Source organism: Polyodon spathula, chromosome 5 (genome assembly GCF_017654505.1).
Source record: "Polyodon spathula isolate WHYD16114869_AA chromosome 5, ASM1765450v1, whole genome shotgun sequence".
Taxonomy (NCBI): domain Eukaryota; kingdom Metazoa; phylum Chordata; class Actinopteri; order Acipenseriformes; family Polyodontidae; genus Polyodon; species Polyodon spathula.
The window spans coordinates 75,002,636-75,027,061 of record NC_054538.1 but is presented as its reverse complement, the minus strand read 5'-3'; the positions used below and the strand labels follow the sequence as shown (position 1 = coordinate 75,027,061).

At 37.7% G+C, this 24,426-nt stretch overlaps 2 protein-coding genes across 4 annotated transcripts in view; both read right to left on the bottom strand.

Moving 5' to 3' along the window:
• Positions 1-1,199: 1,199 nt before the first annotated feature.
• Positions 1,200-6,660, bottom strand: gpr75 (G protein-coupled receptor 75). The gene is made up of 2 exons (XM_041251334.1): positions 4,320-6,660; positions 1,200-3,338 (listed from the first exon to the last, which is right to left on the bottom strand). The coding sequence occupies exon 2, from the start codon at positions 3,228-3,230 to the stop codon at positions 1,632-1,634; it is 1,599 nt and encodes a 532-aa protein (XP_041107268.1). The 5' UTR covers positions 3,231-3,338; positions 4,320-6,660; the 3' UTR covers positions 1,200-1,631.
• Positions 6,661-10,475: 3,815 nt separating this feature from the next.
• Positions 10,476-24,426, bottom strand: part of LOC121316312 (proteasome activator complex subunit 4-like) — a 47,098-nt gene continuing 33,147 nt past the window's right edge. For 2 of the 3 annotated variants that reach the window (XM_041251331.1, XM_041251332.1), the window contains 10 exons: positions 23,828-23,919; positions 23,296-23,427; positions 22,740-22,948; positions 22,291-22,376; positions 22,040-22,168; positions 21,489-21,644; positions 15,399-15,561; positions 14,227-14,360; positions 11,783-11,921; positions 10,476-11,498 (listed from right to left, as the gene is read on the bottom strand). In XM_041251331.1, the coding sequence (XP_041107265.1) occupies positions 11,787-11,921; positions 14,227-14,360; positions 15,399-15,561; positions 21,489-21,644; positions 22,040-22,168; positions 22,291-22,376; positions 22,740-22,948; positions 23,296-23,427; positions 23,828-23,919 (1,236 nt within the window). In that variant the 3' untranslated portion in view covers positions 10,476-11,498; positions 11,783-11,786. Of the gene's footprint in view, positions 11,499-11,782; positions 11,922-14,226; positions 14,361-15,398; positions 15,562-16,723; positions 19,061-21,488; positions 21,645-22,039; positions 22,169-22,290; positions 22,377-22,739; positions 22,949-23,295; positions 23,428-23,827; positions 23,920-24,426 lie in introns of those variants that run through there. The other variant, XM_041251333.1, reaches the window with a different exon arrangement.

The following is a 24,426-nucleotide window of genomic DNA, read 5'->3' as shown; positions in this document are numbered from 1 at the left end:
TGTGATACTAGAAGTTGAGTATACATTTAAAATGTGAATCTGTAAAATCATTCTTGTTTAAGAAAATCAGTATTGTAGTGGTGTTCCAGTACCTTCAGATTTAGGACTACATCACTGGTTATGAACAACTAACCTAATAAGTGCTAATGGTACTACTGTACTTCCAAGTCGGTTCTACTAAGCTTTACCATGGCTAATAGCAATATACAGTATCTTATACAGCCCACCATCACTGTGCAAGTGTAAAAAAGAATGTTCTGTATGCATTCATTACAATAATTCTTCATTACGTTCACAAAGCACATAGTGAATCCTAATTTTAACATACTGTAATATTCACACACATGAACTCGCTCATCCCTCCAGCTGCTGCTGACAGGTCCTGCTGACTTTGTGACCCTTTATAGCCATGAAACCACATGAAAATCAAAGGGTTGTTGCCATAGTGACATGTATCTAAGCTCAGTTGCCTACGGACCTCATGTGTGCTGACCTTTCAGTACTGAGGAATGGATGCTTATCGTGGCACTAAACTTTCTGTATGTGCTCCAAAGGTCCCAGACACTTGCCTTTTCGCCTGTAGCAACTGAGGCAGGTCCTCAAACATGAGGCATTGTTATTATCCCTACTACTAGTACTGTCCTTGTGAAAATGAACACTTCAATCACAAATACCACAATTTGTAGATGTCAAACGTACACTTAAATAAAATTTTGTATGTTTAGTATTTTGTCAACTAATATGACAGGTGCCTTTTCTGTGTACTATAGTCAGCATGTGCAATTTGTTTAAACTGGTTTAAAGTATTTGATTCGCTCGGTGGACAATTGTCAACATTACAAAAGTACCACCATGTTTTTAACATTTACAGGTCGTTGCTGATCAGTACTTAGTATGTTCAACTTCCAACTTCACAAACACGAAAGGAATTTTAAATTGGGTCTTTACAAAGCAATGCCTGATTGCTTATCTTATAACTATTCCTGGTTTTCATTGGATCGTTCTGCAGTTTCGGAGCAAATCCCCACTAGATTTAAACTGTAATAACCTCTGTTTAGTTGTGATGACAGTTCTAATGAGGTAGCAACCCTACTAACTACTAACGTGAATACATTCCATTATTTCTATTAAAAGACAACATCAAAAAGCCAAATGATCTGCCATCCTTAATGAAATATAGATAGCTTCACTCTTATAGAGGCAATCTTTATTAATATATAACATAACTACAAGCTTCAGAAACACTGTTTCAACAGGAAATGCATTTGTAATACATTACATTAGTAAACAATGTATGAGAATTCCACATACAGTCCATATGAAGAAAAAGATGCACTTTGATTATACAAGGAGTTTATAATGAGAAATGCAATACTGATGAAAAAATAGAATCTGGCAGTCGTAACACAACAGACTGACTAATAATAATAATAATAATAATAATAATAATACTTCAGAAATTATTATTTATTTATTTTATTTGCATTTCGATAACAGGCACCACATCCCCTTAACATAACGATGACATGGAAATGCATTCATTCAGATAAATAAAATAGCATACAAAAGCATTCATGGATAAAGGAAGTGAATGTTGTTCTGACCCTGTCTGCTACACTGCTGTGACACTGTTACACTGATGGCACTGGTATATGCCTTGCTGAAGTACTCTCATAGTCCTGTATCAAGTCTTTCCTTGTATGGTAGTGCATGGCAACGTATGACTTGGCAAATCCAAAGGTGGAGTTGACAGGCTGCAGGCTGGCTGGGGAACTGGCCTCTTGTGATTGACTGCTGTTGTAAATGCTGTAGTAAGGCTCAATGTGAGTGTTGATATGTGTTATGCTGCTCTGGGCATGAGGCTGGTAGCCACCAGTATCCTTGGGGCTCAATACACTTTCTTTAGAGTGGCTGGGGCCACAGGCTTGGTCAACTAACTTCCTCTGGGGTTTGGGAGACAGCACGTAGGCAGAGTTTGTTTCGTGGTGGGAGGACTTGTTCCTGTTGACCTCCAGACTTCCTTTGCCCACAGCTCTGAGCCTGGTCTTCTGTTTACAGCAGAGAAAGCCTACAGCAACGTACTGGATGCACCAAAGTACCCTCCGCCTGAGGCCAGCACTGTTGCGTGAATATATAAAGGGGTTTATGCCAGATTTAAAAAAAATCAAGGTAAATCCACAGAGCTCAAACTGGTATAGGAGAAAGCTGCTGTTTGGCGAGAGAACATCCTGGATTAGGGAGATTCCCATCGGGAGGCAGCAGAGCAAGACCGAGAGGACTATGACCACGCACGTGATCACAGCTTTGGAGTCCTTCACCGTGGCCAGGTTGACCGAGGACACCAGATGGAACTTACCTACTGGTGCTAGGCCCCGACTCATTTTTTTGGTATAGGCGTGCGTTTGAACATGCTGCAGTTTGTTATAATTCTGGTTTCTGTACAATGCAGGCACGGTGCATTGTACACCCTCAAAGCCAGTGGCAATTAGGGGCTGAGGTCTGGAGGCATCTACAGTTATTATGGGGCATTTTCTTACTTGAGCATTCTTTCTTAATGCCTGGGCTATCATAACATAAGACACAGAGACAATCCCCACGCAAAAGGCGAAGTCAGTGAGATACAGGTAGAGTATAATTTTGCCGTCCCCGCTTATCAACCCAAAGTGTGGCAGGCAAACCTTGGACTGCCAGGGGTAAGTCCTCAATGTAACCAAGGTGGCCAGGGTAAAACTTGTGGTCCACAGAAGGATGGTGAGCATTAACGTGCAAGGGAAGGAGGCCGTTCTGTCAGGCTGCTGGCCGAGCACCATTCGCAGGCGATGAAGAGCGATGACGGCTACGGTCTTGAGAGACATTATAATAAACCCAGAACTGGTCAAGTGGAAAGTGAAGCAAAACTCCTTGGAGACACTGCTGCCGGTGTCGAAGAACAAGACAAAGGCAAACATCGGCGCCGTGACGCAACAGATGAACAGATCGCAGAAGGACAGGTTCAGGATCATGAAATCAAAGTTGGTCCTGAATTTTCGAAAGGCTGGGTCAAAGAACGATAAGAAGACTATGGAGTTCCCATAGGACCCCAGGAAGAATATAATGACCAGTAGAAAAGAACAGATAACCAGGGTAGCAGTGTGAATAAAAGTCCCATTTGAGAATTGCTCATCTAGTGTGGCATTGGCAAACGCTAGGCTTTCATCTACCAAGTCTGGTGTTTTATTGGTAAGGTTCATCTTTATCCAGTTCGGTATGTCACAAAACACCTAGAATTCCCATGTGTCTCTTAAGCACCTGATAAGCACAGCTCTTTAAATTTTCAAGACCTCGTGAGTATTTTGCACCTGTAACAACAACCACAAATTAAATAGAAAATTAGGATATTAAATACAAATTGAATCGCAATTTTTCCCCCATACATTTTGTCATTAATGCACCATTGCAAACATGAAACTGGCCAGAACAGCTTTTACAATATTTTTATTCTAATACAGCCTGCACATTATTACAGTGTGCATTCTAGTCATTTATCAAGTTCAATATATGCATTTTACTTTACAAAAGTAACTGTTAAGATCCCTAAAATGTTCTCTTTTGATAAATCTATGAATCATATGGTAGCCTGAATAGCAGTCATGTGTATGGTTCTTCTGAGGTAATTCACTAATGGTCTCTGTGACTGACAGCAGAATGCTGTAGCTGCTGATGTAAATGTGATTTTTTAATCAACATGTATCATAAATAAATAAATATATTATTAGAGTAAATAACACTACTGTTGAATGATTTGATATCAATCACCCGAGTGCTAGTGTCACACCATTTCAAATAATTAAAAAAAAAAAATTGTTAATCATATATGTGAATATATGACTATCCCTAGCTATGCACGTTTTCCAGATGTTTTGGCTGAATTGCATATTGCTGTTTACAGAGTTACGCCCAATGTTAAGAATTATTGATGCTTTTTGTATCAATGCACAAAAGGAAAACGTGCCATTTCCTGTATGCTGTTTGACATTTTATTATATTTATGTGTATTATGTGTATTCATTGTATTACATTTATTTATGATTCATCCTTTTGGGTAATGCATACCACTTGTTTTTCTTTCTATTTTTTTGCTTGCTTAATTTGATAAACTGAATATGCTCTGTGCTTCTTACTAACAGAGAACGAAGTGGAAACAGATATACTCGATTTTGTACAGTAGATGTGGCAATTATCCCTGTATTGCATACCGTGCAAACAGACATAAAATGAAAAATAACATAAATTTAGCAAAGCATTTTGTAAATGTATAATGTAATTTATACTTATCGTACAAGAAGCAGCATCTTAATCTGATGAGTATGTCCTTATTGTGATATTTTCTTGGTACTGAAGGCGAAAGGTTTTGTTTTTTTTTTTTTTTTTTTTTTTTTTTTTTTGTTTGCTGCATTGAATGGTATTTGTCTTCAGCGGTAAACGCAGGGAACGAGGGCTGCTGCGCGAGCAGCATCCACCTCATTTGTAAGCCTCTGCACGAGCTGAAGAAGCAGGGGAGTAAGAAAGCATCAGCAACGGGAGCGGAGGGGGTCGGGGGAGAAAGGGAGAGGGAGCTGGCAAAACGAGACGTATTTTGGTCACTCCGCCCAAATGTAGCACAGTTTCACCATCTGATTGATCACAAAGTAAGAAAAACAATTTTGAATCTGGTGGCCTTTCTGCAACAGATACACGATGAAGCGTTTTGTCGCAAACCTATTCTGGGTATCGTACTCCGTCCAGGTTTCCTGTGTTGAAAAACATAATGCAGTAACATTGGCTATTGCACACAGCAACCCAGTCAAATTATTGCTGATTGATTCAGCCTGTCGGGGAACAGGTTTCTTGAGCTGTGATGAGCGTACTTGCAATAAAACGACCAGTATTGTGAGCAAGATGTTAGATATATACCTCACATGTGTATGATTCAAAACCTCAAACATGTTTTCTACTGTAGATTTGTAAATGGAATGAAACACCATAATAATAGAAGTCAGTTTTCAGCCAGTGTGCTATGCAATTCAACTGCATCTTAAGAGAGTAAGCTACTGTTGAACATTCAACTTGTGCTGTTGCAGCTCATGCACAGATTGAAAAATTGAAACAATAAAATAACTTCATTTACAATTCAAAACGGTAACTGAGGTGAGCACTGACCCCTCTCTTGCTTATGTTTAATTGAATTCATGCAGCAAGCTCTCTAGTGTTTTCTCATGAAGTCAGAGCTCCCCTTAGGCAACACCTGTTCCACAGGGATGGACGATTTTTACCATTGTTTTGATGATACCGACCGAGTATAACAGGTGGACAATAGACTAACATTGGAATTAGGCGGGGATCTGGAAACATTATAATGAGATGTAAGGATTTTGCCTTGCACTTGGGCAATTGCTGTCCCCCCAGAAATATTGCACCTTATCTGACAAGGTGATAACTATTGGAGAAGCGAGTAATTAAGAGTTGTATAAACGCACACACCTTCAGAGACTTGTCATTGGCCTCAGGATGGCTGCTGTGGTACACTTCCTAATGTGGGGACACTTGGCTTTTGTTGAGGACAGGCAGGAACATTTTTGGAGGAGAAGGGTAAGATGGAGAAGACCCTGCATATTTAAACCCAGGGTCACTTTGTTTGGGATGGATTGTCCTCTTCGCCTGCCTCTCCAGCAGTATCAGCTGTGATGTGGATAGCAGCCCTCCTCCTGTTGCTGCTTCATGCCTGTGCTGAGTTGCAAGTTTCGCTTTTGTTCGCCACAGCAGGTCCCGTCACCTTTTCATCACCCCGGTTGACTGGCCTCCTGGTAACACCAACAGCACTGACTTTCTTCACTGCAGAGGACCATATGGCCCCTTTGGTAGCATAGCTGATGTTGGCTGAGGCTTTTCCAAAAAAAACTCAATTTCATCCTGAGTGACCTCAGCCCTAAGGACTCTGAATTGAGTTTACTGCATGTCGGGGCACAGCCAGCAGCGGAAACAAGGCTTTTTTTTTTCTGTGCGCCAAGAGGACTTTGCTGCCCTTCCTTTAATATTTATGTTTGTTTGATTTTTGTGCTGTACAAAACCCATACAGCTCTCTTTCCTCCTATTCACTCAGCTCACCTCTGGGATGTAAGTGAGGCTGCTAAATAGCCAGACCCACAGGTGGTGCTCACTGCGACTCACTTTCATTATCACGATTGCAGCTTGTGTTGAGAAATTTGCATTGCTCTTAAGCTTACATGGGCAGCAGTGAAAAATAATTGCCTGACCGCTATCCTTACACCAGCCCCTAAATGACTTACTGATTTTTTTTTTTTTCTTTTTAAGCAATAAAGAAACTAAGACATATCACGTTAATGAGATTATTCTATATGGAATCAGAGTCTATTCTTGTTGTAAATAACTGCCTATTTAAATATTGTTTCTTGATTTAAATCATTTCATAAGGGTAATATACCAAGTAAATGTGTTAAAAACTAAATGTATTTTGTTCATCCACCAATTTGAACATAAACCAATTTCCTGTTCTGTAATTTGGAACTGATTATGGGATGCTTGGTCTCTCTGGTAGAATGGAAGAAAGCTACATCACGTTCATATTATATTCACTGCTGCTTTTCTTCAGGGTCACATTGCAATGTAGATTTCTTCAAACTTCATTCACCATATAAGTACGTTCACAGCAATATCGGTTTACATTTTTAAGAACATTTGAATACTATCTTTAGAAACCATGATTCATTTCAACAGGACAGGATATATATATATATATAATATATATATATATATATATATATATACACACACACACACACACACATACATACATACATACACACACATATTTGTATATAAGTAATACCATTACCAATGTTATGAAACATGTTATTCACTCTTTCATTATTGCAGACTTGTACAGGTATAGGAAAGATTACTCCACTGAAAAACTCACGCAACTTCAGTATAGGAAAAAAAAAAAAATCAAAACACCAAACCGCTAACTTAATCTTGTATATGGACGCCTTTATTTATTCTTCCAATTCTGGCAAACTTTAAGCAATTGTCCTTGTGACGTTTTCCTAAGAGCGGCTTTCTCCTTGGCTTTTGACCATTGAGACCTTCACCATGCAATACTCGACCTCTGGTTGAAATGGAAACCCCAGTCCCACTTGCAGCCTATTCATTTTGAATATCTGTGGCAGTCAATCTGGAATTGTTATTAACCTTCCTCACAATTCTTCTACTTGTTATTGGTTAAGGAACCTTCTTTCTTCCAGACTGAGGGAGACAGAAACAGTGACTGTACCATGAGTCTTGTACTTCTTGATAAATCTATCTGAAATTGAGATACTCAAATGCTTGGAAGTCTTTTTGTATCCTTCTCCAGCTTTATGACAATAAATCATTTTCTGCCTAAGGTCTTCAGATAGCTCTTTACTTTGTCTTGTACTGACTTATTGGTAATATCAGCAATCATCCTATGCCTAACCCTTTTATAGTCTCTAAGAATGTTCAATTTTGCATTGAAGAATGGTCAAAAATCACTATAGCAGGGGTCTCCAATCATGGTCCTGGAGTGCTGCTGTGGCTGCTGGTTTTCATTTCAACCAATCGCTGTTACTTAAGTGAACCAATTATTGGCTTAATTAGTCAAGATTAACAGGAGTTACAGATCTTTAGCCACTGATGACACAAAGACACCTAGAAAACCTGCTGGATAGGGGCTCTCCAGGACCAGGGTTGGAGACCCCTGCACTAAAGAATCATGTCAAAAGTTCACTGACAAATATCCCAATCGTTTGAAAGAGGTTATTATTGCTAAAGGTGCCTCAGCTAGTTATTAATTTTATTTACCTTGTCAGGGTATGAATACTTTTGAGTTAGCATTTTCAGAGTTTTGCAAAAGAATTGCACATCCACAAAGCAAAACTTTTACTACAAAATATTAATTTCAATTATGGTATGTAAACTTTTGACTACAACTGTGTGTGTGTGTGTGTGTGTGATATATATATATATATATATATATATATATATATATATATATATCTGCTATTATTAATAACGACTTATGTGCATACACGTTCTGTTTTCCTTAGATAATCTTAAGTTCAGAAAATTACTCTTATGAGAGAGCATGAACTGAGGCAAAAGGGGTCTCCATGGGAACCAGAACCAACACTGCAATCAATTTAACTTTGTACATCTAAATCTCTTACTAGTCCTCCCCTTTAGAAAGAAAAAAGCTGGCAGCAAAGTCAATATATATCTGAAGAATGAATAATACCACCCCCCCAACATCCCCACCACAATTTGAATGTAACATAACCCCTATGAAAATTCTTAATTACATAACATAAACCCTATGAAAATTCTTAATTTGAATGTAACATTAACCCTATGAAAATTCTTAATTTGAATGTAACATTAACCCTATGAAAAACATGTATCTATATGTATACCCTTTATGGCTAAATGTGTTATGAAACCAGTTAAAACTGAATTGTCTAGTGATGTTTGTGCTATCTGTATGCGCTGTACCATACTCTTATAAGGTGAGGAACTGGTATAAGAATTGTTACATGGAGAGAGTAGGGTCTGTTCCCCAAGATTGTGACTGTCCACATATAAATGTCACGTCAAAGATAACAAAAAACATATAAATTAATCTTATCATTAATTTCCTAATCTGCCAATTATCAAACACTTCTTTGTTTCATCAGAGATTGAGTCTGGAAAGTGCTATCTGCATAACGTTGGACATTAAAAGAAAGAAAAATTAGATTAAAATACCTTTAATTAAAAATCACGTTTACTACTGCACAGTATTTCCCACATTATAGTATATATATATATATATATATATATATATATATATATATATATATATATATATATATATATATATATATATATAGTAGTTTTGTATTTCTAAAATGATTAGTAGCATTAATGCAAACCAGGAAGGTAGCTTTCATACTGTTGTCATTGCAGTTTTAAATGAAACTCCTGTTGAAAAGGAAAAATCCAAGCTAATTGCATTAGTCAAAATAGAAAAAGGTGTCACTCGGACATCTTCCAAACATTGTTTTTAATAATTTTCCTTGCCAGCTAACCAGGGTGTAAGTTACAGTAATCATAAAAAAATTTTAAAAAACCCTGTTTAACTGCAATACTGTATATCTACATTATCACTCATGACCCTTTTATATAAAAAAAAAAGAAAATGTGTGCTGTAGACTTTGTCTGCACCACTCATAGTATTTAATTTTATTATTATTATTATTATTATTATTATTATTTCTTTTTTTTTTTTAAAGCAATGATGTGACTTGTAAGCAATTCGGCGTTCCTGTTACCATGGAAGCCAGCAGACGATTGGCTGAACTGGAGGCTGCTCCTAACAACTCATTGGCTGCTGGACATTGTGAGAGAATAAAGAACTGATAAGGAAACAATGGGCATCAGGCCTGCTTAAAGAACAAAACAAAAAAGGGGGCAGGTAAGCACTGTGGAAAGGCAACAAATAAAGTACCTAACATTGGGAAAACAGGAAGTACTGGAGTGAGAAATAATGAATAGAACACATACATACTTTATTATCAGTCAGCAATCATATATCATAATGAACAGGCGTTTGTATTGAATTGTCTAGGAAACGTGTTCAGAACTGTAATTTCATTTTAGGCGTGCTCACCTAGCTACCTTATTTACGCATGTTTTGCAAGGGAAAAAATGTATTTCAATTTGTGTTGATATAGTGGCAATATTCGACGTCAGCAGCTTTGCATCACCAGGAAGGTTACAGAAAAAGCCATCCGCATTCTCACCAAAAACCTGGTTGGCTTGAAGGAGACCAGTGCTGTTCTCTGCACTGTTCTGCTTCAACAGTTCTTAGAATCAGTTTGTAGGAAGCAAACAAGCCACTGGGAATTTCAATAAAATCACTAATACCCCACTTTTTTTTTTTTTTTTTCCCAAAAGGGGTTCTGTAATTTAATTCTAACCTGAACAGGAAGGTTTGGGGTTAGGGTTAGACCCATCTGTGTGATATAGAATTGGTCTCATCCTGGATATTAAATGATTACAATAATACAACTAGAAGCACTAAACATAACCAGTGATAATATCTTGGGAATCACATATTGCTGCTGTTCGGCATTAAACTATGTGTGGGCTTTCTACTAGAATCTTCTTTGTGTTGAAGTACTGTAGGTCACGGTCATTTTTTCGGAGGAGCTTGCGTACAGTATGTTCCCAACTTGCCGTATTTTATCAGCTTGGTGGCTGGGGTGCTAGTCACTCCTCAAGACATGTGTAAAATATCCCACCTGTCTTCCTTACTGGTTATTCAGCCATCACTTATGGAATAAATGCAGCATACTGTTCAAGGTAATGTAGTGTTCTTGGACTAAAACAGTATGCAAATAAATGTGGGTGTGGGTTCATATGAAAAGTTGCAAAGTACCAGGTTTTTTTGTTTGTTATAAATGATCCATTTATTGGCTTTTATTTTTTAAATAAGCAAACAGTACATCTAAAATCACCTCAGTTTTGGAACTACACTATATAGTGGTTAAGTATTTGACTTTCAGCGAAGTGCTAAACTGAAACTGTATGCACCCAATTTTTTTTATTACTCAATAAAAAAAAAAAACGTTTTTAAAGTAGTAAGCAATAAGATTTCTAATTTTTGAGGGTGGGCAGAAGGGATTTGTCACAACACGTCATATGCCATAACTATTTCAATTAAGGAGGTAGGCGAAAACAACTTAAAAAAGCCACCAATCATAACCTTGTCAGACTCGCACACACCACACAAAGCACTGAGAACCAGTAAACCAAATATATACTTAAACTTAAACCATACTTGTTGGGTGTAAAAAGCACCTTTGAAATAATAAATACATAAAAAAAACACACTAAAAACATGTTATGGCATATGAACAGTGAATCTGACATGACCTATATATTTTGTACCCCTCTACCTAACTTGAATCTTTACAAATTAATGGTCTGAATGGTACATTGCAGTAAAGATTTTTTTTTTTTTTTTACAACATAATTGGCTAGTGCTATGTTTCTACAGTTTATACAATGTATTTTTCACCTATACATAACACAAGTAATATGTCAAAGAAACAATTGGTGCCATCACAGAGCAGCGATAGAACTGTTGCAAGCAAAAACTGTACAAGAACATTACAAACCTGGCAGGCTAAACCGTCCCTGCTTATGTCAGCCTTAAATATTAAGTATATTAGAAACTTAAATGCGTTCTAAATACATAAATACATAAATACACATTTCTCATTCCAAGAACTTAACATTTGTTTGCACTTCATTCACAGCTCTGCATCAAGAATGAACAATTATTTCCATTAAAAACATTTCTTTTCATTGCGGAAATGAATGAGATTAAACCGCAGTACATAAATCTGCTTATAAAATGTTTTTCTCCGGGTAAAAATCTTCAACCTCTGCCCACACAGCTTCTAAAAAAAGGATTACAATGAATATTATTCTTGTATTCCAATAATTACATTAGGGGGTGAGTGTTCAGATTTCTTTTTTTTATATTCAAGATACCAATTTGCAATGAGCTTTTGAATAACATGACCTGTCTAAGGTCTTGTTTCTGAAGCTAAATGTAATGTTTTTTGGTATAAAAGAGATTTGTATTGCAAGTAACAAAAAAAAAAAAAAAAAAAAAGAACAACCCAGGAATAAAAAGAACCAACTGTCAAAAGCTATACAGTTCTTCCATTCCCAAGCACACCTTGTTATGCATAATAGCACGGCGACACCAGCAGATCTGTGAGAACCAGCAACTGGTCGTCTGTGAACTGCTGCTTGTGTTCTTGCCAGTTGTCAAGGTGTGTCCTTCGGAAATTAGAGAGAGTTTTCTTCACAGTCATCTGCAATATGAGCAAAAAACAACTTGAGGCGAGTTTATTTTTATGTTAATAACAAATACCCTTTGTATCAAAAACAAAAATCACCACATATACATTAGGGATACACTGAATCCAGGATTCGGTTTCGGTGAACTCTGTCATGGCTCTCAACTCCCGAAATTACTGGTGGTGCACGCACTAAACACGCCACGCAGCTGCTGAATGCAAACATACCAACCCAGTATGCAACACAACAGTCACATCACACTTTTCATGGAGTCTTAAAGTTATGCAGTAAACCTGTAATAGAGTAACAGCAAACTGTTGTAGACTTACGTTTTGTCTGTCAACGTGCTATAAAAAATAAAAAATAAATCGGTGCACAGAAATATATATTTGTTGTAACTTTATAACTGCCAGATGTGCAAGACGTTGTTGAACAATATGCTTTAGTAAATACAATTTTACCTTATTGTAGCGTGACAAAACAAGTTGAACCATTTGGGAACCTGTGTTTCAATCAAATATTTTCACTGTTTCGTAGCCTATTTGATACGTGTTACACACACGGTACATCAACATGGATTTTACTTAATTTTTCCTCCTAGCTTTCAGATCCGGTGACACAGGTTGAAACGTTATTAAAAGAAAATGGCAAAGATGCAGCTCTGCTTTCTTTTAAAAGATAAAGTAAACGGTTCTGTGTTTTGATGTTTCTGTTGTGGGGGGGAGAGGGCTAGCTGTAAACTGAAATATTTCTGGAGGGATACATTTGAATTCGGCAGTGTTTAATTTGTAAAGAATGAGGTGCCGGGTGCAAGCAACGTCAATAATATCGACCCAAAGAACCGCATATTCAAAATCATAACACGTTTATTTCAAAGAGTATTGCACGTACTAGTGTTAGATGTTTCCGTTCACATATTCTACATCATATACAAAGTAGTAGTATGTGCAGAAAAATTAAAAGCAATTGCAGTAGAAATAATATATTTAAAAAAAAAGCCTGTATACATGTGTTGTTATGGCTTTGCATTTAAATGGTTTAAAAAAACCAAACAAATTAAAAGGCATTCGGAAGATTAATTAAGAAAAAAAAAAAAAACGCACCCCAACACGAACATTGTTTTGACCCACGGTCTGCACTACTGTAATCAGAGATGTGTTTGCAACAGAAGCCGCTGCTAGATTACAAACACGATTAATTAAACTTAGGCTAGGCAGTTGTTATCTTAATATGTTTTTATACTCTATTAATTAAATTATACTCATTGAAAAAGGCAAAAGAGAAACAGATTGTTATATATATATATATATATAAAGTTGTCGTTGTGGTTTGTTGAAATTAAATCAGCTTTCATATTTTGTTGCGTACTACTCATTTAATCAAACCAAGTAGTGTATGAAGCTGCTTGTATCTCTAATGATGTTCTAATCAAGTAAGCTTAATAAAAAATGACAATGGAGTTGCAGCCAGTGTCATCTTACTTAAAGGCACTCGAGCTGAAATCGTAAAGTAACTTAAGGTAGGCTACAAACGTGGCAGCAGACTGTCTCTCTTTAGCAAGCACAAGAACTTGCAGACTTGATACAACTGTGTTGAGAATTTTAAAAGAAAGCATTTTATGAGATTTTTAACTAAAGTTACCGGGAATATGACTCTGCACGCCCAGAGGTTCCACTCATTAATACAAATACGGTTAACTAAAAGGCTCAAATTACATTGTGCACGTCCCTTGTTAGTAGCTGCCAGTCTGATTTTCATTCAACAGTTTTCTTCAGTTTTCTTGACAGTTTTTGTACATTCGGTATTCGGCCTAATGTTGAGATGGATTTGGTATTTGGCCGAATCCCAAAAACTTGGATTCAGTGCATCCTGAATATACATAACTACATGTAATTTAATATAATTGCATTAGTGCCCTCTACTTTGCTGTAACATATACAACTCGTAACAGTAACACCAAAATGCTTCTAAATATTGCATTTATATCCCAGGATGGTCCGAGATTACCTGTAATTTCGTATAAACTGCAGTTGCTGCATGTCAATAAGGATGATCATTTAGTGGTATACAAAAGGTGCCAATATACATGTATGACATTAAATAGTAGGGCGAAAATCAATTGCATGGCTGAAAGTTGGTTGCTAATATCAGGAGTTTGTTTCTATTGACTCCCATTACATTCTGGCTGGGACATTTCAATGTAGCGATAATATGCAGAGCCTGACATTAACAGTGACATTAAGCGGGTTTCACTGTTACAAAAGTCTCTCATTAAGCAGCCACCACTGCAAGGTGTAATACAATGTGCAGTTGGCTTACCTCAATTGGTTGGGTATCATTCAAGTGTGCACTCAGGTCCATCAAAAGCTGGGGCATCCACGTGGGCACATCATAGGGGTTGGATAAGATACAGGCACTTAGCCCAAGCACACCTGCATGCCGCTTAACCAAGTCTGCAAAAATAAAAATACATAAAACGTGTATTAACCTACTACCAGCAAGAACGTAAACATGTTACTGTTTAATTGCATATACATTAAAAACAGAAGTTTCACAGGGTTCATTAAAATGGGATCCTTTCGGGTTAAATAAGACGTTCATATGCATGGTTAGATGCCGTATTTTAACCCCTTGCGGTCCTATATCGGACCAGGTCCGACATTACAATTTTCCCTTTCCAGTCCAATGTTGGACCCTGTCCGACATCCTCAAAAAGACGTAAGCACAGGTCTCTAGTCGTTTTTTCGCCAGCAGAGAAAACCTTTCAAGACCGACAAGAGCCAAATGAAGCAGACATAAAAAAAGGGGGGGTGTATCTCATAGCCCCATGCACTACAAAGATAACACAGACACAAACAAAGAAGACAGCTGCTTCTGCATCCAGCGCTCAAAGAATATCACAGACATTTGCAGAGCTTTTTGAAATGTTATATAATGATAACTTGGACCGCATTATTGAGGAGTTTGGTGATAAAACGAGTGATCAGGAGAGGATTTATCAGTATGCATGTCTATAAAGAGGTATGTGAAAAATACAGTGAACAAGGGGTGGGGCTTGTACCGAGTGACCTTTTGCGATTCAGTGCCATTAAAACCTGTTTTACTCTGAAAAAAAAAAAAAAATTAAAACAGCGCGTGTAAAATAAACAGCAGGCATGAAAATAAATTGGACCTGACGCTCCTGACAAGCACTGAATAAATGGACTGCAAAGGGTTAACGATTTAAACAGTGGCGGATTTTAATCTACCACTGTTTTAGGACAATTGAATGGCCCCATCTCATATACTACTCACACCCCCCTAGTTGGTTAGGGCTTAAAATCCCTCAGCGTCTTACAAAGCCATGTCCCTTATTATTTCATCCAGTGTTTTCCCTTCATTCAATAGAGTTCCATTTCCAGTATTGCACACCAGTGTAACTCATTCAAGCTGGCAACAACACTGTACACATTTGGAAAGCCAGCTGTAGTGAAGGTGTGTGTTCTCCCCACCTGCTGGAGGAATGGTATCCACCACTGAGCCTGGGTCCCTTTTCCTCCTCTTGGGAAGCCGGGTCTTGCAGAGCTTTTCAAAGTGAGTCTGCATGGGGGCGTCCATAGTCAGGAAGTTACACTGCAGGAGGCCACTGAGGGTGGTGGCAGCCATCTCCCTCACCTGGAAAAGTAAAGCACAGAACAGAGATCACTGCAAATGTCACCCTCTCTGCGTCCGACCAGGTACTGCACGTCACTGCTGCCCTTTCAGCCAGAGTGCTTCCACGCTGGGTCAAAGTCACAGCTCTTTAAACTTTCATGAGTCTACTCCTTTCATAATCAGCGGACAACAGAACCATCATGAATTAACCAGCACTGAAAGAAACACTAAGCTATTTTAGGAAACCAAAAGGTGGTTATTGTGCCACGTACATAATAATTAACGGAAAACACAAAGTACTGTCTAGTACCGACTGGTATGGAAGCTCAGCAAAGATTACAGAAAATGGGAGCTGTCCTATTAATATATACAGTTGCATATTTATACCTTAAATAGTAACATTTGTATATTCATTGTACAGACAGTGTTTTTAGCATTAGTCTGCATATAATTTAGCAGATTATGCATTATATTAATGAACACAATGTTCTGTGGCACCTCACAAGCAATCAGTGAGGCTGCAAGCACCATGCTAATTAAACACAGTTATCCAACAATGGGCTCTTGACAGTTTCCCCTCCCTCATATTTCCATTTTTATGCCACATTTTTCAAACATTAACAACTGAATAAATCACAAAAAATACAAAAGCCTCTGTTTTAAATCAGCAGTTTAGTGAGCATCTGTTGGAAGCTGGTTCTTGCCCCAAGGGATCAGGCTAGCAAGACACGAAGTGCCAATGTAAAATCCCTGTATGGGAAAGATGCCTGACTGCAAAATGAGCAGATTCATAGGGGATCTGTAGTCATTTACAACACTGCCTCCTGCATTACAACCTATTTTGAACAATGACAAACTAATAGCTTGTGTCAATTTCTTTAACCATGCAAGGGTCGTAATATCATGTTAACACAATAAAAAGAAACCGTCATGCAGTCCTGAAGTATTTTTTAAACACATTTCAGATGACTGAAGTGGTTAATTGATTTATTTTTGTGCTTTAAACATTTTCCATCAATGGTTTTTCCTCATTTTCTCTAGCTAGGTGTGCTTAACAGGTTTGGCAATGCTAACACGTTTGAATACTGCAGTTAGGAATCCAGAGAAGGCTTTGCTTTACATTCAGGCTGGTCTGATATATATTAAAAAAAAAAAAAAAAAAAAAAAAAAAAAACACACACACACACATTCTTCAGACACTGAGTTTCATTCGTTTTGATTTAATGGTATATTTATTAAGCAGGGTAAAGTAAAAGTAGACAATGACAAATTCTGTTCTCCTAAATGTTTTTTTTACAAGTTAAAATATCTGGTTGCTGTATTCTTATTGGAATAATTAATTTGTAAGGTGGTAAAATATAATACATTTTATTTATATAGCGCTTTTCATTTAATCAAAAAGCAGCATAAAAACAGACATTTCAATAGACAAACAGTAAGAACAATAAATCATTTACAGAAAGCCAATCGAAAGTAGTAAGTTTTAAGATTAGATTTAAAATCATCAACCGAGTCACACATTGTAACCTGTTGATAACCTTAGAGGAGATGCCTGCAAAAAGAACTTTACAGTAATCCAATCTTGATTAAATAAAGGCATGGGCAAGGTTTTCTGCATCAGTTACATACAATCAGGATCTAAGTATACCAATGTTCCTAAGATGGAAGAAAGGCACTTGGCAGATATTCTTAATATGATCCTCAAATGATAACATTGGTAACTGATGAAGTGGGACTCCTCTCATGTCCATCAATTTCAAGGCTAAATCAGCTGCTGTTCAGCTCTGAAGTGGCTAACCCACCAACAACATTACCTCAGGTTTTGCTGCAATTAGGATGTCAATTTTTCTGCTGCAACCGAGTCTTGAGGTCAGCTAGACAACTATCCAATAGAGAGTCAGCCACAGTAATATCTGGGGTAGTTTTAACATACAGTTGACTGTCATCCGCATAACAATGGAATTGAATACAAGAGACAGTAAATAAATACTAAAGAAAACTGGTCCCAAAACAGAACCCTGTGGGACAGGTTTTCAATGGGAAAACATCAGATTTAGTCTCACCCAAAGTATACAAACTATAACAAAATATATTATTTAGATTCTATTATTTAAAAGAGGAATTAGCAGAATGAATGTTTTTCATTCTTGTTATGCTGCCGAGAGGCATAACAGCCCTGACTTCATGACCCACCCCCCCTTAAAAAACAAAACAAAAAAAAACAAAAACACAACATCCCTGTGGCTTAGGTCTCCCTGCCTTCGTGAAGAAAACAAAATGACTCCACTAGCAGAGAAGTTTCCATGGAAACCGCAAGATCAGCAGAAACCTCAGTGAGGGGAGGCTGTACGGATTCAGGGAGTGTAGACTGCAGCAGACCTGCTTGGTCTTATCTGGACTGTATAACCAGAGATATGTCATGTAATATCCACAAGCACCCTCCATGGATGCCGAAACAAAACACTAAACAACCTGGTTTATGTTAGCCTTTAGCGAGATTCAGGGGGCGGGAAATGGGGCTGCCTAATTAATGTCTATTAAAGCCACAATCTTACGCATCTTCCCTGTGTGCAGCAAACGCTCACTCAGTCAAAGCGTGCTTAAGCTTTCTCTCTTTACTAATGTCTAAACTTCGCCTTCTTGTTCGATTCAGATGACAGAGCAAATTTTCCTGCCCGCTCTAAAGATTCTTCTCATCCTTGAGATTTTCTTTCTTTCATCGCCAGTTAAGCCTGCAAGTGCAACTATCCAATCTCCAGCTGTGCTGTTCAAAGCGCCACTCCATTACTCATCCTCCGCTACGTCTCCATTATAATGATAGGCCCTCCACCAAATTTTTAAAAGCTCTGTTCGACAAGGCATTAACATTCCTGTCGGCAGCAATTGCCTTGCCTCTACTGTGAATCTTTGTTTGCAGGCGAAGAGGAAAGGCGGGTTCTGCAAACTACAAGCAGACGTCCCTCCCCAGTTCTACACAGTCAGATCTAAATGAATCTTCCTTTGACGCACTTCCAGCGCTATTAGTACATCATCAGGACTTTGAAAGTTATTTTGGTAAAGGTTTTCTCCAGTTCAGTGCTAAAGCAGCAGTAGAATCTCTCCCCTCCTGGTCATTCGATAACAGAATCACAATCACGACACTCTCTCGTCTCCTTGCAGACGCCATTGCAGCCTCTGCTCCCTCCACACCCACCTCCATAGTAGAGCCGTCAATCATCTCTGCTCCCGGCTTTAGAGGACTGTGCCTCACCTCGTCAGAGAGCAGTCAGGGAACCCCTTTTCTAACTCTCCTTTCAGGTCCCAACTCATCAGACCCTTCCTTGGAGTCAGAGCCCTTTTATGTGTTTTCAGATCCTCGGACTTCAGCCTTCAACCAAGCCCAGTCGTACATAAAGGCAGCTCATCGGTCAGGGATCTCTTCCTATCCTAACTTCAAGTCTGGCTCTTTCTGCCCGCCTCTGTCGCACCAACAAGCTCCTTTCTGCTTCCTCTGCTATATCCTTACAGCCTCTGCAAACTCCTTGTGAAATAGAATATTATCCCATGTAATCTACACCACGTATTAAAAGTATACCCTGTAGCAGTTACATTTATTTATTTATTTACATTTATAGTGCCTTTCTTCACAAGGACCTCAAGGCGCTTTACAACATTTTACAATAGAATACAACATTTAAAAGGCAAAGATAATTCCTATAAAACTTAAATACAGTCTAAAATGATATACAGTCAGTGAATATTATAGAAAAAATGACATTTTATAAAAATGGTTTTTCAATGCGGTTTTAAAAATAGAAAGATTCCCTGCTTTTTTGACTAAAGATGGTAGAGCTTTCCACAACATTGGGGCTTTACAAGAGAAGACTCTACCTCCCTCCCTCCAGCACCATCTTTATTCACCCTCAGCCCCACATCCTGCCATCTTAGAGTACGACTTGGATTATAAGAGGTCAACAACTCCTGTAAATAACTTGGTGTCAATCTGTTCAAGGCTTTATAAGTTAAACGCAAAATCTTACAAATCAATTCTAAAATGCACAGGGAGCCAGTGCAAAGAGGCCAAGACAGGGGTAATATGCAAATCTATTTTGGTTTTTGTTAAAATTCTAGCAGCAGTGTTTTGAACTTGCAGTAAACAAGACACCAACACCAAGGAATACCAGAAAACATAGCATTACAATAATCTATTCTGGATGAAACAAAGGCATGCATTAGCTTTTCACAGTCAGGTACAGAGAGAATGGGTCTAAGTTTGTCTATATTCCTCAAATGAAAAAATATACTTTCATATATATATATATATATATATATAAAAATACGGAGACTCAAATGATAAATTTGGATCAAACGTGACCCCCAAATTCCTCATTTCCAGTTACAGATTTGATAAAAAAACAAAACTGCTGAATATGTAAGGAATTCACGAAAAAGATCGCTGCAGACTCTTAACTCTTTGTAGTCCTATGTCGGACCAGGTCCAACATTACAATTTTCCCTTTCCAGTCCGATATCGGACCCTGTCCGACATTATCAAGAAGACTTAAAGCACAGGTCTCTAGTCGTTTTTTTTTCTCCAGAAAAAGTAGAGAAAACCTTTCAATGGCAGAGTTAGACCGATAGCAGCTGAATGAATCCGAAACAAAAGGGGGGGGGGGGGTATGTCATAGCCCCATGCATTACATAGATAATAACATGGACATAACAAAGGAGATAGCTGCTTCTGCATCCATCGCTCAAAGAATATCGCTGACATTGACAGAGCTTTGAGATATTACAGTAATAAAATAATCACTTGGATCGCATTATTGAGGAGTATGGTGATAAAACCAGTGATCAGGAGAGGATTTATCAGCATGCACGTCTATAAAGAGGTATGTGAAAAGTACTGAGAACAAGAGGTGGGGCTTGGCTTGAGATACAGTACAGAATCTCCTGTGATTCAATGCCTTTTAAACCTGTTTTACGCTGAAAAAAAAAAAAAAATGTGAAGAGCACGTGTAAAATAAACCGTGCGTTTGAAAATAAATTGGACCCAATGCACGCAAGAAGTGCTGAATAAATGGGCTGCAAAGAGTTAAAGGCTTACAAGAGAGGCTGTGTGTGGGAATTGTAGATGTAGAACAACATTTACTCAAGCAGCTGTTGCAATAAAAGACACTATTCTGGAACTCGCTTCCTTCTGAAATAAAGGTCTTAAGTGACTTTAAAATCTTTTGCAACAAAGTTAAGGTTTGGCTTAAACACACTCTACTGAGTAATCATTACCTTAATTATGATATTTTTAGTAACTGTATCACTGGTTAATAATTCATTAGGACTACTATGTAAGTTGCTGATTATTATGTAGGTACAACAGGTAATTATTATTTTTTTAATAGGTGATTTATTTATGTATTATATGGAATGTTTTATTTATGGAATACACTGTGTATTATATTGGTTATTCATGATTGTAATTGCAGCATTAATTAAATAATTTAGGCGTTGGAATAGGAGCAGTAGAGGTATTATTTTATAGTTGTCTATAATGTCTGCCCAGGGACTATCAATGGAAATTAGACAAATCGGCTAAATTGAAAACACAATGCACCTTGTGTTATGTAAATTTCATTTGTTATTATTGTATGTGTCCCTGACAAATAAATAAATACATAAATAAATAAATAGTTGTTTGAAACAACCTTCTGGTCAGTACAAGGACACCAAGTCTGAAAAACAGAATATGTATTAACAGCCTAATAATTAACAGTTACACAAATCACAGTGAACATAAAAATGCACAAATATTGGTAATAACAGATTAGATTTGAGTTGCACTTCAATAATACTGCAATATTTGTAAAAATCCTGACTCCACTCATCCAATAGTTTTTTTAATAATTTTGAAGTAGCAAAAGTTTTCTGATATAAAATACATTTTATGCATGTTACAGCACGAGTTTATTTACCTCAAGTTGTTCATCTTCCAGGAGTTTGAGCACCAGCCACTGCACGTCGTGCACGGCCTCTTTGTTGTTCAAAAAGGTAAAGAGGTTGTAAAACACCATTGTTTGGAGATAGGTCAGCACTGTGTATCGGGCATGCCAAGAAGCACTCCCTGCTGTCTGTGTGCAAAACAAAGAAAAAACATTAAAAAACAAACAAACAAACAAAAAAAAAAAAACTTAACAGCCAAAAGCAAATCGAATACAATAACTTATAAAAGTATTTTCATCCTCTTTAGGTATGTTTCATAGAAAAAGTTATTTTTTGAAAACTCTTTAAGAAATTTTTTCATGGTGCATCAGCAAAACAAACAGTAACTTTTTTTTTTTTTTTTTTAAAGCAGACAATTGTATATTAAAACAGTGAAAAATGTGAAGCTACAAATCCTACTAACCTGTGGAAGCACAATCCATAAGCTTTGCCGTGAAAGATTAAAACGCATTTTATTTTTCTACTGCCTTTCCAATCTTTTTAATGAATAACGCTGAACTGGATAAACAGACACAGAACATACCTCTTTAAGAACTGGTAACACCAACATTATTTGCTGTGGATACAGCAATCCCTGAGACATAAGGGACAAGCAAGTCTTTGCATCTCTCTTCATCTCATCGTAATTGTCATCATTCTCTACTGGTGCAATCTGTAGATAAATTCACACAACTAAATCCCAAAATACCCATACGAAGATTTCTAGATCACTTTATAGCATTTGAAATAAAAAATAAAAATAAAAAAACCAACAACAAGGAAACAGGAATATACCTTAAAAAGCAGAGGGAGGAGCTGGAGCTGCTCTGGAACAGCCGTGGAGAAGGACCTTCCTGCGCTCGCCATCAGCCACTTTAAAACTGTTACAGATAAGAAGATGATCAGTAGGACAAAACAAAAAAGTACAGGCCAACCAATTTTCATTACCTATATACTGCAAAAAGAGCTTAACGCTGTTGTATAAACCAACCCTACTGCTGGATAACAGCATTCACCTTGTTAATTTGTCCTTTATAATAACGCTTAATACAATTTGATCAAGTTCTTAGAATATAGAAACTAACTATAAAAAAAATACATTTTTCTTTACCCCATATGTTGAACTGTAGGCAATACATTATTACAAACATTGTGGGTTCATCTTTTTTTCTGTTTAGGTTTCATGTCATGCCACAGGCTACCTAATAGCATAGACGAGAATTTAGATAGTTCTGCTTTCTCACCTGTCTTCAACAGTTTAATGGCCTGGGTTCTTTCGTCTTGCTCCCCGTATCCGTTCTCCTCCACAATGTGGTTCTGGATCTCCTCGTCCACGTCCATCAGGGGCTTCAGCCTTACCAGGATGCGGGCTGTGAAGTCGGAGATCCGTGGGGAGGAGCTCTGCAGCGAGTTGGGTAGACTCACATCGATCATGAAGATGTAGGTTAGAACACTGGGGCATCACGAGAGAAGAAAAGAAAAAAATCGGAAATACACCGTTAACATTACATTAATGTTTGTGATCAGCTGAAAGTTTAGGTTGCTTTTGATCATCAAATTCCGGGAATTCCACTCAAAACAAGACCTGCACTAATTGTGTGTATTCATCCACTCTCTCTTCTCTATCTATATAACCATATTATCATCATCATCATCTTAGAAGTTATAATTCTGTATAGTTACTTATTCTGTGTAGTGCTGAAAAAAAAAGTTGTTTTTGACACGGTAATCACCTTAAGCATGCTTGGGTGTGGATTATACTAAAATTTCAGAAACTGAATGACTAATGCAAACACTCACCTTCCTATCCTCTCCCGCACATTTTTATAGACCTGCGTGAGCTTGGGCTCCAGGTACTGAAGCAGTCTATGAAGAAGCTCAGGGACTCTCCATTGCTGCTGGGCAAGACCTCCTTGCAGAACATACAGCCGGCTAAATTCAGAGAAAAGGGAAGGAAATTGTCTTTGCACGACCAAGTCACTGCACTCAAAACAACCACTGCATGTGACTACAAACTACTGTAAGCACTAACCTATTCTGAAATCAAAAGTCTGACAACAGGAATAGTAATAATAAATAAATAAATAAATAAATAAATAAATAGTTAAACCTGTTGTTTAAGACACTAAATCATTCTGGTGTGTTTGCATTTCTTCCCTTTGTTTGCAGTTCAGTGGCATTAGGCTCCAAATCATATAGTTGAGACGGTCATTAAATAAAATTTCTTGAAGGCAAGTGTGTCTCCACTTTCATGGCTTTTTTGGCTTCAATACAGGGTATTTCTCAAAAGGATAAGTTGCACAAGTATTTTATTTGTAATGAGCTTCCTTACCAGGCGTCTACAAAAGAACCCCCTTCGCCGTTTACTGGGGACTCCATTAGCATCTCAAACAGCCAGTGCAGTTTCCGAGGGTCTCTGCTCTCCTGCAGGGACACAGCAACAACAGATAACCTCAAGTGATACATATCACTGAGCACAAAGAACGCACTGCAGACAATGCCCTTATCAAAGGTCAGCACATAATTTCTGTGACCCCTTCTTTGGTGTTGCTTTGCACAGCTTTTATATTTGCAGTGATATCTGTGTACAGTTACTATTTTCTGATCTACAGCAGGTATCTGCTGCACCACTGAACAGCTGTCTACCACAGCACAGGGAATGCAGCCTCCTGGCACAATCCAGAAGAGACATCCTGAAAAAGTAAACTGAGTGTACACTATCGGACCACACCAGTAGAACCCACAATGACCAAGACAGCAGATTCAAGCATTGAAAATAAAAAAAAAAAACAGACTGAAATGCATATTAAAATACCTTCAAATTTGACTAGTGAATTTGAGGTTGAGGGATTGAAAATTAAAAGTAAAACATTTTGGTCACACCCCACCTAGTGTTAATTACATTAGAATGTAATATAATAAAAGCAGACA